The 15,872-nt window shown below is 47.8% G+C and overlaps 1 protein-coding gene across 1 annotated transcript; it reads left to right on the forward strand.

Moving 5' to 3' along the window:
* Positions 1–7,954: 7,954 nt before the first annotated feature.
* LOC101602931 (hematopoietic SH2 domain-containing protein) lies at positions 7,955–12,330 on the forward strand. The gene is made up of 5 exons (XM_045142487.1): positions 7,955–8,059; positions 10,481–10,624; positions 10,770–10,824; positions 11,833–11,983; positions 12,033–12,330. Exons 1-5 carry the CDS (start codon positions 7,955–7,957, stop codon positions 12,328–12,330), a joined length of 753 nt encoding a protein of 250 aa, XP_044998422.1.
* Positions 12,331–15,872: the final 3,542 nt, after the last annotated feature.

Genomic DNA, 15,872 nt, shown 5'->3' on the forward strand with positions numbered 1-15,872 from the left:
TACTGCCTCAACCTCTCACCCCAAGTGCTGGGATGACAAATTTGAGCCGCCATGCCCAGATTGTGGTTGTCTTTCCCCACCCCACCCCCGAGGTAGGGTTTCACTCTAGCCCAGGCTGACCTGGAATTCACTATGTAGTCACAGACTGGCTTCGAATTCATAGCCTTTGGAGTGCTGGGATTAAAGACATGTGCCACTATGCCTGGCTTTTTTTTTTCTTTTAATGGGGTCTCATGTAGCCTGACATTGAATTCAGTATGTGTTCAAGGATGACCCTGAACCCCAAATCCTCCTGCCTTCACAGTTCAAGTGCTAGGATGGTGATTGCATGCCATCACACCTAGTTTATGCCCTTCTGGGCTTCATGCATGCTATACAAGCAGTCTCCCCAGTTACAACCAAGCCTCTGTTTGTCTTAACTTTTGCTTACTTCCCCAACATCTTGCATGGTACCTGAACAGCCAGGGCTCAGCTAGGGTTTTGCTAAAGAAAGGAAGTGAGAATTATAAAATAGCACCAGGGATGAGATTGGGACTGTTATAGAGTGCTTGCCTAACATACAAAGCCCTTGGTTTGATCCCCAGTACCATGGTGTGGTGGCTCAGGCCTATAATCCCAGTACTCCAGAGGTGGAGGTATGGGATCTCAGCTACATAACAAGTTTAAGGAAAGTTTGAGGTACATGAGACCTTATCTCAAAAATAATAAAATAAGGCCGGGCATGGTGGTGCACGCCTTTAATCCCAGCACTCGGGAGGCAGAGGTAGGAGGATTGCCGTGAGTTCAAGGCCACCCTGAGACTCCATAGTGAATTCCAGGTCAGCCTGGGCTAGAGTGAGACCCTATCTCGAAAAACCAAAATAATAATAATAATAAAATAGGGGCTTAGCAGTTAGAGGCACATGCTTGTAAAGCTTGTGAAGCTCAGGTTTGATTCTCCAGCACTAATGTAAAGCTGTTCATGTGCCACTTTGCATCCAGCCCAGATAGGCAGAGCAACTCATGCCAGGCCACACAGCAGGTGAGCAAGAATTTAAGTTCTTGTTCTTCTTGACCTAAACATTCTAGATGAACCCCATACCACTCTGAGAAGGAGCATGGGGAGGTAGAGGTACTCAGCTGGGTCCAACGATTATCTCCCCTGGGGCTGTGCCAGTTATAGGCCCTTCAGGAGGCTTGGAAAAGAAGGGGAAAGAGATTGTCTGTATGCTTTGGGAGAAGAGGGTGGGGCAGCCAGCTCCCTTGCTATGGCCAGCACAGGGGGATAGCCCTTGGTGACTTGGATGGTGCATAGAAGCCCCATAATCTTTTAATTCATTTTAAAATCAGAAGATCCACTGGGCGTGGTGGTGCGTGCCTTTAATCCCAGCACTCAGGAGACAGAAGTAGGAGGATCACAGTGAGTTCAAGGCCAGCCTGGGCTAGAATGAAACCCTACCTCAAAAAACCAAGCTAAATAAATAAATGCAAATAAAATCAGAAGATCCAAATGTGAATTCAGGGTGTAGGTAAGTTGGTAACAATGCCTGCCTAGTACACCTGAGCCTTGGGTTCAGTCCTCAGCACCACATAACCCTGTACTGAAGACCTTCCCACCCAAAATGAAAAAGAGGGCTGGAGAACATGGCTTAGTAGGCAGAGTTCTATCCACAGCACTGCATAAACTAGGTGTGGAGGCACACCTGTAATCCCAGTAGGAAGTAGAAGCAGGAAGATCAGAAGTTGAAAGCCATCCTCAGCTACATGGGAAGTTTGAGGCCAGCCTGGGCCACATGGGATCTGATCTCAAAAAATAAATATAAGCCGGGCATGGTGGCACACGCCTTTAATCCCAGCATTTGGGAGGCAGAGGTAGGAGGATCGCCATGAGTTTAAGGCCACCCTGAGACTACATAGTGAATTCCAGGTCAGCCTGAGCTAGAGTGAGACCCTATCTTGAAAGATCAAAAAAAAAAAAAAAAGATGCAGGGCTGGAGAGATGGCTTAGTGGTTAAGGTGCTCACCTGCAAAGCCTAAGGACCCAGGTTTGAGTCCCCAGAACCCATGTAAGCCATATGGTGTGTGCATCTGGAGTTCATTTACAGTGGTTAGAAGCCCTGGCATGCCCATTTTCCCTCTCTCTAATAAATAAATTTTTAAAATAAAGATACAAAACTAAAACAAAAAATCAAAGCCAGGCATGGTGACACATGCCATTAACCCCACAGAACTTGGGAAGCAGAGGTAATCACTGTGAGTTTGAGGGCAGACTAGAGATACAGATTGAGTTCCAGGTCATCCTGGGCCAGAGTGAGACCCTACCTGGGCTGAGGCTGGGAAGGAACACTGAAGAAAAAACAAATAAACTTTGTTCTTGGTGTACATTATTGGTTTTGATTTTCTTTTTTTTCAAGGTACGGTCTTACCTCAGTAGTCTCAGGTATCCTTGAATTCACAGTGATTCTCCTACCTCTGCTGGGATTAAGGCATGTGCCACCATGGCCAGCTTTGGTTTTCCTTTCCTTTTTTTTTTTTTTTTTTTGAGACTATGTAGCCCAGGCTGGTCTCAAATGTATAATCCTTTTGTCTCATACTCCTGACTGGGGGCTGGAATTGTAGACTTGCATAACCATGCCTGGTTTACATGGGTCTTGATGGCAATGAAATTGTAAAATATAATTTCAGATGTGCTTTTGTAATGGGATGTTACGGGTCCAGGAAAGTCCTTGCACCCCAAATCCTAGGCTTGCCTTTAATTTTAATCAAAGAATTGAATTAAAAAGACGTAGAAGGATATTTATTAAATTATTATATTATTGAAAGAAATACAGAGACAAGAAAAGGCACTCCTGTGACAAGAGATCCCACATGGAGGGACTAGAAAAAAGCATGGAAACAAAAAAAGAGAAAAGAAAGTTCAAGGAGCTCCTGCCATTTGGGGAGCTGGAGGGGATAAAGAGCCCATGTGGAAAGTAAGGACTAGGGGCCCTTCTGGCTGGGCCTAAGCCCAGCCCCACCCAGCTAGGACTGGGCCAAGTCAGCCCAGGCCCAGCCAAGAGAAAACCTCACCCATAGCTGAAACTTCCCAAGTGATCAGAGAGAGCCTGCCTTCCCCTTACAAAGACATTTATGATCTGGGGCTGGGCTGTCTTCTGGCTCAAGTAAACCAGAGGTTTTAAAAAAATCAGATCATGGACTGGAGAGATGGATTAGTGGTTAAGGCACTTCCCTGAAAGCCTGAGGACCCAGGTTTGATTCTCCAGGACCCACATAAGCCAGATATACATTGGTGGCATGTGCATCTGGAGCTCTTTGGAGTGCCTAGAGGCCCTGGTAGCCCATTCTCTCCCTCTCCCTCTCTCCCTCTCTCTATCTCTAATAAATAAATAAATGAAAAATCAGAAAAAAATTTAATCAGATCATCTTTGATTTCTAACAAGTACAAATTTTTTTGCCCTTTTCACCTTCAGGGGTCCAGTCACCCTAACTACACCTTTCTCACTTTTATGGAGGAAGCAGAGATGGGACACCTCGGCTCATTCAGGCACATCACAGCCTCAAAGCCTTTGCATGTGCTGTTCCCCTCTTCTTGCACCCCACATTCATCCCATCCCACCTTTGCCAACTAGTCCCTTTGCCTTTTAGGGGTTCTTGTGACTACAATCCCCCTGGGGAGGGGCGAGACTAGAGTAATGTCTTCATTGCTTGGCCTACTGATGCCAAGGGGGAGAGGGTCACACTTGTCATGGGTCGCCTTACCCCCACCACAAAAGCTGGCACACATTAAGTAGTTGGTGGCAGCCAGGTACCCCTCCACCTGGGCTTGGCCTGGTCCCACCCCAGGTCACCTGCCCCAGGAAACAGGAACCGCCTCTGGCCACCAGCTCTGCCTTGCTGACGCTCAGACCCTGAACTGAAACTCAGGGTGGGTGGGTTGTCCCAGCAGGCATGGAAGCCGCAGCCTCCCCCAGGTCTCCAGCTCCACTGGTTTGCAGAACAGCCAGCAGTGAGTGTGGCAGGACTGGGGGCAAGGAGGGATGGGCATGGAGACTTCCAGAGGCTCGGGGAGGGTTTCCTGGAGGAACTGATGTGTAGAGTGATCCACACCTGCATCCCCAGCCTCCGGAGGCAGAGGCTAGAGGATTGTGAGTTTGAGGCCGCTCTGGACTGCAGCATGCGGCTGCCTGGGAGTGGCGCAGGAGGGGTCCAGGGAAGCGGTGGAAATAGCACTGGGAACGGAGGTTGAGCTGGAAATGGCCAGTGGGGGCTAAGAAACAAGCCAGAGTCAAATCAGGTCTGGCAGAGCAGGGATGCTTTTGTGAGGGAGAGAAAGTCGGGGTTCATTCCTAACACAAGTTCATTTAGCGCTCCTCCATCAGCAGCAGCCTTGTGTCATCCCTGTGGTCTAGGCCTTCACCATATGTTGCTGGGGAGTGCGAACCAAGAAGTAATGGTGCTGTAGCCCTGAGTCTCAGGAAAGGCTGTCAGGTGGGGACAAAGCCAGGTAAAGATCTTTAACTCCTTGGGTCCCCAGTGGGCCAAAGAGAGTGGGGAAAGACAGGGAAGAAAGAGAAAATCGCCATTTTGGGCTGGGAAAGGAGGCAGGGAGGCTGTGTGGAGGAAGGAGCATTTGTATTGAGTTTGAAGGGTAAGAGTTTTCTGAGGTTAAAAAAAAAAGCAACCCAGGCCCAGAAAGCCAAGCGCCACATGTTCTCTCTCATATGTGGATCCTAGCTACAGATGATTGGGCTTCTGCATGAGAATGAAAATACTTAGTAGCAGAGGCCAGTAAGGGTGAAAAGCTTGAGAAGTGAGCCTGGGTCTTCACATCCAACCAGCTCTACATGGGAGGAAAAAATAAACCTTCCAGGTATAAAGAATGTGGTAAGAACTTCTGTTGGAGCCCATAGCACCCAGTGACAGTTAGTTAGTCTTGTCAGTTTGATGGGATTTAGAATCACAATGGAAGCAATCTGCAGGACACATCCGAGGGGGTTTCTAGATTAGGTTAATGGAGGTGGGAAGGCCCACCCTAGCTGTGGGTGGCACCAGTCCATGGGCTGGGAGTTCTGAACTGCATAGAAAGGAAAAGGTGGCACACACCTTTAACCCCAGCACTCGGGAGTCTGAAGTAGGAGGATTGCTATGAGTTCAGGGCCAGGCAGAGACCAATTCCACATCAGCCTAGGCTAGAACAAACAAAAACCAGAAAAGGAAAAAGAAAAGGTGAGCTGAGCCCCGACATTAATTTTCCTCTGCTTCCTAACTGTGGATTATATGTGACTGGCCTCTGCTGCCATGCCTTTCTCACTCCGTATCCCCCTGAGCTATAAGCCAAAATAAACCCTTCCCCTTTAAGTTGCTGATATCCTGTACTTCTGTCAAAGCAACAAGAAAAGTGACTAACACAGCCCCGCTATCAGAGTGGCTGTCTCTCCCACAAGACCAACCCGCATGAGAACTCAATTGTGTGTGATTTGCCCACTTTGTGCCCTCAACTCCATGTGTTTTGCATTTGTTTGCAATGGCAAGAGACCCTGGTGTGCCCACACATGTAAGCAAATAAATAAAAATTAAAATGGTTATCTAATTACATCCCCCCCCAAAAAAAAGCAAGTTTGAAAACATGTTCATATTTGATCATGACTAGGTTCATGATTTTAAATATTTTATTTACTTATTTGAGAGAGAAAGAGACAGAGAGAGAGAACCTATGGGTGCGCCAGGACTTCCTGCCACTGCGAATGAACTCAATACATGCGTTGAGCCATCTCTCCAATTTTAAAGTTACATATACATGCAGATTAGATATCCATGTTGTTGCAGGTTGGCCATCTCTCCAGCTCCCATCCCTGGCTTTTTAAGTTTGTTTGTTTTTTATTTTATTTATTTATTTATTTATTTTTGGTTTTTCAAAGTAGGGTCTCACTCTAGCTCAGGCTGACCTGGAATTCACTATGCATTCTCAGAGTGGCCTCGAACTCACGGTGATCCTCCTACCTGTGCCTCCCAAGTGCTGGGATTAAAGGCGTGTGCCACCACACCCAGTTGTTTTTTTTTTTGTTTTTTTTTTTTTATTCTGAGACAAGGTTTAACTAGGTAGCCCAGGCTGGACTGGAACTCTATGTAGACAGAGCCAGCCTCCCAAAGGTTGGGATTACAGACCTGCACCACTAGCCTCAGACACATACAGTAGGACCTTGTTACCCCTGAAAAGATCTTTCCAGGGGATATGTGTGTAAACAATATATATATTAACATATAACAATGCATGTATAATATTCAGTCCCAGCTATCCCTTCTAAATTACACATGAAAATGCAGCTAGAGAGGTTAAGCAAGTGCCTTGGTCACATACAGCAACTAAGTAAGGGGTCTAGAATTTGAATCAGCTTCCAATTCCCAGCTGTTTAGTACCTGTCACCATGAGCCTGTTGTAGGGAGACCCCAGCCTGGCAGAGACGACCAGAAAAAGATGTTCAAACTCCATGGGGACTGCTGGGCAAGAGAGGAAATGGGGGTGGGGCAGGGAACTAATTGTTTTAAAACATGGATTAACAGATCTGTTTGATGTCACTTGCCCCAAGTGCCTTTGCACCACACCCCAGAGAGTGTGTTTGTGTCCATCAGGAGAAAGCCAATAGTCACTGTCTTTTGTCAACATGCTCCCTCCTTCCATGTGAGACCAGCCTCCAACAAAAGGGTCTCATGATAGTACATGGGGCTCAAAGAGGGGGCAGAATGAATGGTGAGCAACAGAGGACAATCTTTTCTTGATGGTTTTTCATCAACTTAATACTGTTTTGAAAAGTAGAGCTTGGGGCTGGAGAGATGGCTTAGTGGTTAAGGTACTAGCCTGCAAAACCTAAAGACTCAGGTTCAGTTCCCCAGTACATAAGCCAGATGCACAAGGTGGTGCATGCATCTGCAGAGGTAAGAGGCTCTAGCACACTCATACACACACATACACACACAAATAAATAATTTAAAAAATAAAATTAGAGTAAATTTTCCTCTGTAGGTCCATATCCCTAGCCCACAAAACCCAGTGGTGTCTTGAGCTTAAATCTGTCAAGATGGGTGTGAATTACCAGTGAACTTGATGAGCTGGACATGTTGCACACACACCTGTCATCCCAGCACTGGGGAAGTTGGATTTGGGAGGATCAGGAGTTCAAGTTCATCCTTGGCTACAGAGACCCTATCTCAAAAAGGGGGGCTTTCTCAGTGGTTAAATCACTTGCTTGCAAAGCCTAATGGCCCAGGTTCAATTTCCCAGTACCTATATAAAGCCAGATGGACAAAGTGACACATGCATCTGGAGTTCATTTACAGTGGCAAGGGGCCCTGGTGTGCTCATTTATTTTCTCTCTCTTCTCTCTCTGTTTGTAAATAAATACATTTTTTGAAAAAAGCCAAAAGCACCCAGCATATAATTGTTGCTCAGGCAAAAAGTCAGGTTTGCATGTGTTACCCTTGTTCTGGCCGCCTGGAGAGAGCTTCCTGTGGAGGAGACTAAAAAGTTAGAGCAAAGCAGAGAGAAGCACTGCATCAGTTACCTTCATGTTGCAGGGATGACACCTGACAGAAGCCAGTTTCAGTGAGGAAGAGATTATTCCAACTTGCAATTCCAGGTTGCAGTCCAGCTGTCAGGGAAGGCTTGTTAGCAGGAGCTTGAGGCAGTTTGGAGCAAGTTCAGAGTGAGGAAGAGGCAGGGATGAATTGCGGGGCTCAGCTAGCTCCCTCCTTATACAGTCCAAGACCTGCTGTCAGTTAAGATGGGTCTCCCTACCTCAATTAGACTAATCAAGATAATCCCTCACAGGTGATTCTAGGTCCTGTCATGTTGACAGTCAGTGAAATTCATCACACCCACCAAAAACAGGACAGCCCTGCCTGGGACCCTTTACTCCACCCATGGGTTCTTTAATCAGGACATTTCAGGCATGGGATGGGAGGGCAGAGGCTGAAGGAAATGGGGGATGGGAGGAGGTCTGCCCCAGAGTCACCCTCATCAGAGGCCGCTGATGTCATCTGTCCTGAATATCCCAAGCCTTATAACTACCAAGAAAAACTTGGTGTTAATTTCTTCATTTAGCAGATCATAAAATGCTGGCCTCAGTCCCAAAGTGGCAGGTATACCTGGAGGCCAGCCAGCCAGTATGCAGGCAGCTGAACCGCAGCCATCTCCCTTTCCATATGCCTTTTACAGGGCTGCAGGGGAACTGCTGGCGTCACAGACCCTGGGCACCTTCTCAAAGCCGTATGAGCTACACCCTTTCCTACAAATAAGCTGTGGCCCTGCAGTGACAGCAGGAGCAGTTGGTCTCTGAGGCTGCCTAGGAGGGCCCTAGTGGTGCATTGACACAGGTGTCTGGGGAGCATTCATTGTGGAGGCCTGCCCAGATCTAGATGAAGACAGAGAGCTGTATCCAACAGGCCCCAAGTAGTAGCCACTGAGGTTGTCTGAGAACAGGGACTGCCAGGGGTCTGAGAGTGGCCGCAGCCTCCCTCCACACCTCACTATCTAGTTAGCGATTCCCTGAAGCTGAGTTAAGGAAATCAGGACAGCTTAGCTCCTTAAGGTCTCCAACTATGATTTGGCCATCTCAGAAGAGACAGAAAGACAGAACTACTCTTCTACCAGCAGATCCAAAGGATTCCAGACCAAAGAAATATTTTTAAATCCCATGGTTTAGACTAGAAAGGTGGCTCAGTGGTTAAAGGTGTTTGCTTGCAAAGCCTAAGTACCAGGGTTTGATTCCGCAGTACCTACGTAAAGCCAGATGCACAAGATGGTGCATGCCTGTAGAGTTCCTTTGCAGTGGCTGGAGGCCCTTATGCACCCATTCTCTCTTTATGCCTTTTTTTCTCTTTCTCTCCCTCCCTCTCTCTCATAAATACATAAAATATATTTTTTAATCTATGGTTAAATTTTTTTAATTGAAAAAAATAGATAAGTAAAACATTAGGACTAGAGAGATGCCCTAGCCATTCAGGCACTTGCCTGCAAAGCCAAAGGACCCAGGTTCAATTTGCAAGGACCCATGTAAGCCAGATACACAGGTGCTGCATATGTCTGGAGTTCGTTTGCAGTGGTTGGAAGCCCTGGCACACTCATCCTCTTTCTCAAAATAAATAATTAAATAAAAAATTTAAGCCAGGCGTAGTGGCACATGCCTTTAATCCCAGCACTCAGGAGGCAGAGGTAGGAGGATTGCCATGAGAATGCAGAGTGAATTCAAGGTCAGCTTGAGCTAGAGTGAGACCCTACGTCAAAAAAAAAAAAAAAAAAAAAAGGGCTGGAGAGGTGGCTTAGTGGTTAAGGTGTTTGCCTGCAAAGCCAAAGGATCCTGGTTCTATTCTCCAGGGCCCACGTAAGCCAGATGTACAAGGTGGAGCATGCACCTGGAGTTCCTTTACAGTAGCTGGCAACCCTGGCACACCCATTCTAGCTCTCTCTCTGCCTCTCTCTCTCCCTCTTTCTCTTAAATAAATAAATAAAATACATATTTAAAAAAAAAAACTCCAGACACATGTGCTACTTGGTGTGTGTCTGGTATTAAAACAAAATTTAGCTGGGTATCGTGGCACACACCTTTAATCCCAACACTTGGGAAGCAGAGGTAAAAGAATCACTGTGAATTCAAGGCCACCCTGAGACTACAGAGTGAATTCCAGGTCAGCCTGTGCTAGGGTGAAATCCTACTTTAAAAAAAAAATTTTTTTTATTGAATGGTTCAGTTACATTTCTGACAAGGGGAAAGCTTGGACATTGAGCAATTATATGCTGTGTGACTTTTGAGCAAGTTGCTCAGCCTCTCTATGCTTTCCTAAAGTATCCTCTCTGATATAAGAATGATAATAATGAATCCAGAGGCTTTATGTGAGGGATCAATGAGACATGATAAGCACATAGCGGGCCACTGGTAAACATATTTACTGATCAGCTGAGCATGTTGTGAGCATCTGCTGTGTGCTGGGGCATAGCTAAACATTTTATCATTATTTTGATCACTGTTTAAATCATCTATCCCCAGGACACCAAGTTAATTTTTTTTGTTTTTTCGAGGTAGGGTCTCAGTCTAGCCCAGGCTGACCCAGAACTCATTTTGTAGTCCCAGACTGTCCTCGAACTCATGTTCATCCTTCTGCCTCTACCTCCCAAGTGCTGGGATTAAAGGCATGTGCCCATTCTGTGCTCAAGTTAAATGTTTGCTTATAGATTATTACTATTATTATGTTCCTCAAACTCTTGATCCAATTGCTTCAATCTTCCCAGCTCTGGGTTGACAGGCCTGAACTACCACATAGGGCTTGCAGTGGTTTGTTCCATTCTCACAAAAATTCCTAAGGTCAGCCTTGGGAATCCCATGTCTTAACGGGGGAAACTAAGGCACGGTGCATTTGGTGAGAGCCATCCAGCCAAGCAGCTTGTGTTCCTGTCTGACCAGGGGCTGCGTGACAGGGCCACGTCCAACCCTAGCCGTGTCTCTACAAGGTCAAGCTTTTGGATGACGGCAATTTTCAGAGCCCTGGTGACAACATAGGCCATGCCTCGCTGGGTGCCCTGGTCACCTTCCACCAGGAAAAGCCACTTGGGCGTCATGGCGAGCTGCTGATCCAACCGCCTGGGCAGGTCAGGGTGAGATCAGGGTAAAGGCTTGGTGGGCGGGGCCCTCAGATGCGGCAGATGCAGCTGTGGGCGGAGCTATTGCCTAAGCAAGTCCAGTGGGCGCGGCCTTTGCGCTACTATGCAGCTGAGGATGGGGCTGTTTTCTTGAGCTCAGTGGGCTGTTCCCGTATCAGTTCTGGCGGGCAAAGGTCGGATCCTGAGAAGCCACTGTAGGTGGGACCGGCCTCTTATAAAGTGCCGGTGTGCCTGTCCTGGGTTCTGTCTGAGAAACTGCTCTCGGACTCGCCTTACCCTCCCGGGAGCTGACTGCTCCCCTTGCACCTTGCGAAAGGGTCTGGCAAGCACGGGTTGTGAGGATCCCCTGGCAGAGGAGGCTGCCTGCCCTGCCCATGGCCCACCAGACCCAGACAGGCAGGCCCTCCAAGTCCTGTTCCCTGGAAAAAGAGGTAGGCCGGGCCTCCAGCCTCAGGGAGGGCCAATGGCTGTCAAGAGCAGGTTCCTTCTAGAAAGAATTACCACCTGTAGCTAGGTGCTCAAAACCCTTCCAGTGATTTCTTGACTCGGTTCTTATGCTCTCCACTAACAGCCTCTCCAGCCCAGGTTGAATCTTAGCCGCAGAACATTTGTTAAGCATGCCCAGCTCCTTTCCTTTCTTTCTTCTCCCCAAGCACTGCTACAAACCAGGCCCTGTAACTCCAGCTTCTTCACCCTCCTGCCTTCTGTTGTGCAAATTTATCAGCTAGCCTCAGAAATTTGGCACGAGCAGGTCCCACCCTGAGGCATTTCCCCAGGTAGGTCGCACCACTGGGCCTTTGCACAGGCCGTGAGCTTTGCCCCTAGATTTCTCAGGCCTGGCTTTTACTTGTCCTTCAAGGGTGTCTCCCTCCTCAGTCCCTGTGTTTCTCCACATGCATGTCTCTGTTTATTAGCTGCAGAGAGCAGCTTCCAATTTGACAAGCTCTTCTTTATTCTGAGAGTAAATGTTTCCTGCTGGCTTCTGTCATCCGGCTTTGCAGTCCAGGAAGTCTGTGAATCTTGCTGACACGTCTTTCCACCTATGCACGCTCAGTAGGAGCGCTGAGCCCACTCCCAGCCCCACTCACCCTCACTCTTCCCAGCCAGGCAGCCAGGCCTTGCCGTGTGGGGCTTGCGGGTTCCAGACCCATGGGAGGTTCCGGGCAGATTCAAGGACCCAGGTTTCCCCTTCTCTGTTCCAGGCACCCGCGAAGGAAGGACCCGCAGCCACGCAGGGAGACCCACAGCCACTTCCTGTCCCCACAAAGTACTTTTTGGGGACACCTGCCAGAGACTGTGGAAGAGCCTCAGAATGCTACCCCAAGAGGGCAGGAAGGTACAACAGCAGTCGATGTCATAACTCGTGGATGTAAGGTGCCCTGCAAGGACCCATGGGCCCTAGGACCAGGGAGGACAGCCAGGAACACTCCCGGGACTCCAACGACCCTCATGTGGTCCCTTCCCCACAAAACCCCTCAGATCCTCAGGCCCACAAAGACAAAGATGCTTCCTCCAAAAAGACCTTCATGTCCACCAGCTGGAGTGAGGCGGCCACCTCAGTAGGGGCCTGGCATCTGAAGGTAGTGAGGTCTCTTTCCACCCAGGCATCCAAGCCAGAGCCCATGGACTCTGCAAAAGCCCAGGACTGGCTGCCCGAGGAGCACTTCCCACCGCCACCCTTTGCTCCTGGGTATTGCTAGACATGGGGTCGGGGGCCCTAGCTGTGGAGAATGTCACCCTTCTAGGTGGCCCCGCTCCTTGTCAGTCCCACAGCTGTCCTCAGGAGCCAGAGAAGTACACTAAAGTAGGGGTGGTGGGCTAGAGATATGATCTAGTTAGTGGAGTGCTTGTCTAGCATGCAAAAAGCCTTGGGTTCCAGCTCTAGCACTACCTAAACCAGGTGTGGTTGGTACACACCAGTAGTCTCAACACTCAGAAAGTGAAGGCAGGCAATCAGGAATTCAAGGTTATCATCAGCTACATATCAAGTTTGAGTCCAGCCTGGACTATATTAGACCCTGTCTCAAATCCTGTAACCTGGTTATTTAAACAACTCGCAGCAGGGACCTAGGGTGCCTAGAATGTACCATAACTGTGCTCCATGGGCATTACTCCACTTCCTGTAACTTCCCATCTTAAACACAGCTACCCTAGACCAGAACTATTTTTATAAAAAATTGAATCCATGGACAGGCATAGTGGCCCATGCCTGTCATTCCAGTACTCAGGAGTCCAGCACTGAGGAGGTAGATTCCATTCCAGTACTCAGTACTAGGATTAAGGAGTTCAAGGCCAGCCTAGACTACAAGAAACCCCGTCTCAAATATATATTTTTAAAAAAATCATCTGTGGCTGAATACTTACAAGCTTTTCTTTTTTTCTCATCTTGATTCAAACAACAAGGCAGCATGACCATCTATGGCATTGTCATTGTATCTGATATTCTGAACTATCTAGAGAGATTTAAAGTCGACAGAACAGGCTGGAGTTGGGGCCCTGTGGGTAGAACACTTGTTTAGCATGCACTAAGCCATGGACTCCATCCCTAACACTGCATAGACCAGGTGTGGTGGTGCAGACCTTTCATCCCAGCACTCACGAGAGGAGGCAGGAGGATCAGGAATCCAGGTCATCCTTGGCTAATAGCTTGTCCAAGGCCAGCTGTATGAGACCCTGTCTCAGAAAAATAAAGTCTACAGAAGGCTGTGCACAGGTTCTGTACAGACCTGGGCTGCTACTGTGCTAAAGGGATTTGAGCATCTGCATTGTGGGTTCTTTGATGTGCTGACATCAATCCCTGATGACACTGAGGGACTTCTGTGTGTATTCTTTAGAGGCCTCTAAGCCAGTGCATCATGAAGGGTCATTCTTGGCACTTTGAAGAAGAGACTGAGGTTCAGAGAAGTGAATAGGCATGGCCAAGGCCAAAGGGCCACAGGGTGCCTGAGCCCTTCTCCAATGATCTGTGCCCTTGTGTAAAATAGCAGGCAGGGCTGTGGAGATGGTTCAGCAGTTAAGAGCATTTGCCACTTAAGCATGAGAATCTGAAAGGGCCTGAGATCACTGAAGTTGGACTCCCCAGAAGACCAGATAAAAAGCTCTGTTTGGCCACACAGCCTGTATCCCCAGTCTGGGGAAGTGGATGGCAGAGACCAGAGAATCACTGGGAATGGTAGTTTGGGGTTGAGAAAGAGACCCTATCTCAAGGAAGTTATGTGGATAACCAATAAAGAAAAGCCCCAGAAATTCTGACCCACACTCACATGTGCACATAGGATTCTACACACATACAGTATAGGTCAGGGAGAAGATACTCAGTATCAACAGCTGGCCTCTACATACACGCACACCATATACACATGACAAAAGAAAGCACAGGGCCTGGAGAGATGGCTTGCCTGCATAGTCTAACGACCCATGTTTGATTCCCCAATACCTGTGTAAAGCTCCATGCACAAAGGGCACATACATTTGGAGTTCCTTTGCAGTGGCTAGGAGCCTGTCATGCCGGTTTTCTCTCTTTTTCTCTCCTCTCTCTCCTTGCAAGTAAGTAAATAAAAATAAAAAAAAAAGGGGGGGGCTAGAGAGATGGCTTGGTGGTGAAGGCACTTGCCTGCAAAGTCTAAGGACCCATGTTTGACTCCCCAGATCCCAAATAAGCCAGACACACAAGGCGACACATGCACAAAGGTGCACATGTGCACAAGGTGGTGTACATGTCTGGAGTTCAATTACAGTGGTTGGAGGCCTTGACATGCCCATGCATGCTTTCTCTCTCATAAGAAAAATAGAAATAGAAAAGAAAGCACATAAAGAAAGGGAAGCAGCTGCCTAGGGTGGGATTCCTGTGTCAAAAGTGCTGCATAAAGCCGGGCGTGGTGGCACATGCCTTTAGTCTCAGCACTTAGGAGGCAGAGGTAAGGGGAACACCATGAGTTGAAGGCCACCCTGAGACTACATAGTGAATTCCAGGTCAGCCTGGACTAGAGTGAGACCTTACCTCAAAAAACTAAAAAGAAAAAAAAAAGTGCTGCATGCATAAGGGCTGGAGAGATGGCTTAGCAGTTAAGCACTTGCCTGTGAAGCCTAAGGATCCTGGTTCAAGGCTCAATTCCCCAAGACCCACATTAGCCAGATGCACAAGGGTGCACACATATCTAGAGTTTGTTTGCACTGGCTGGAAGTCTTGGCATGCCCATTCTCTCTCTTTCTCTGCCTCTTTCCCTCTCTGTCTGTCGCTCTCAAATAAATAAATATTACAAAAAAATTTTTTTAAAGGACAGTCTGATAGACTTGCCTCAAAAGAAAAAAGTGCTGCATGAGGAGCAGGAAAAATGGATCAACAATTAAAGGTCCTTGCTTGCAAAGCCTCATGGCCCAGATTCAATTCCCCAGTACCCATATAAAAGCCAGATGCACAAAGTGGCTCATGTGCCTGGAGTTCATTTGCCAAGGCAGGAGGCCCTGGAATAACTATTACTTCACCCTCTCCTTCTCTTTCCTCTCTCTACAAATAAATATATTTTTTAAAAGTGCTGCGTAAGATTCAGTGAGTCTAGACTTCTTTGGGTCTGTTTCCACCCCTGGATGATGGAAAGGAGCACAGCCTTTTTTCAGGAGGAAAGGCAGTATGCAGGTAGAACCTGGAACTCCTAATCAGCAGGGAATGGGGCAGTACTGAGCACTCTAGAAATAACTCTAGAAGTAGAGCTAGTGTCACCTGAAGGGGTCCAGCCACAAGGACCTCCAACTGTGCAAATGCCTGTCTAGCTACCTAACACTAGTTTGGTCACAGGATCACCATGTCTTGAACTGATTGGGGCTTTGTCTTGGGACAATCTCTGGTGCATTGGGATATGGGATTTCCCAAATTCATAAGAAATGAGGGTCTGGAGTGCTGAATAACGTGATTCTGGGTTCAAGCAGACCTCTGCAAATGGGTTGTGTGGCCTGGGCTTCCACATGTAAACTGTGAAGTTCTGGGCTGACCTGGGCAAGTGAGATTCCTGCCACCTCCCCCACAGAGGCATCCCACACAATGAGTGAAAATATCAGTCCCTTTGAGTGCTCAGGGATGGAGAGGAAAGGGGGGAAAGTAGTTAAGCAATGAGGGAGGGGTCACCCTCAGTGGTCCATAGGGAAGGATAATGTGAGCCTGGTTTCCCTCTAGTCCCATGGAAACCCAGGATAAGGCATTTTCAGGCAAGTACCACTGAGCTACACCCAGCTTAATAAGCATTTT

This window comes from Jaculus jaculus, chromosome 1 (genome assembly GCF_020740685.1).
Source record: "Jaculus jaculus isolate mJacJac1 chromosome 1, mJacJac1.mat.Y.cur, whole genome shotgun sequence".
In the NCBI taxonomy this organism is placed as follows: Eukaryota; Metazoa; Chordata; class Mammalia; order Rodentia; family Dipodidae; genus Jaculus; species Jaculus jaculus.

Excerpts from the sequence above, each read along its gene's own strand:
- LOC101602931 (XM_045142487.1), top strand. The coding sequence starts at position 7,955 with ATGGGGGATGGGAGGAGGTCTGCCCCAGAGTCACCCTCATCAGAGGCC. Across the intron at positions 8,060-10,480 it reads ACTACCAAGAAAAACTTGGT|GTCAAGCTTTTGGATGACGG; the intron begins GTTAATTTCTTC and ends TGTCTCTACAAG. Across the intron at positions 11,984-12,032 it reads AAGGTACAACAGCAGTCGAT|GACCAGGGAGGACAGCCAGG; the intron begins GTCATAACTCGT and ends CATGGGCCCTAG.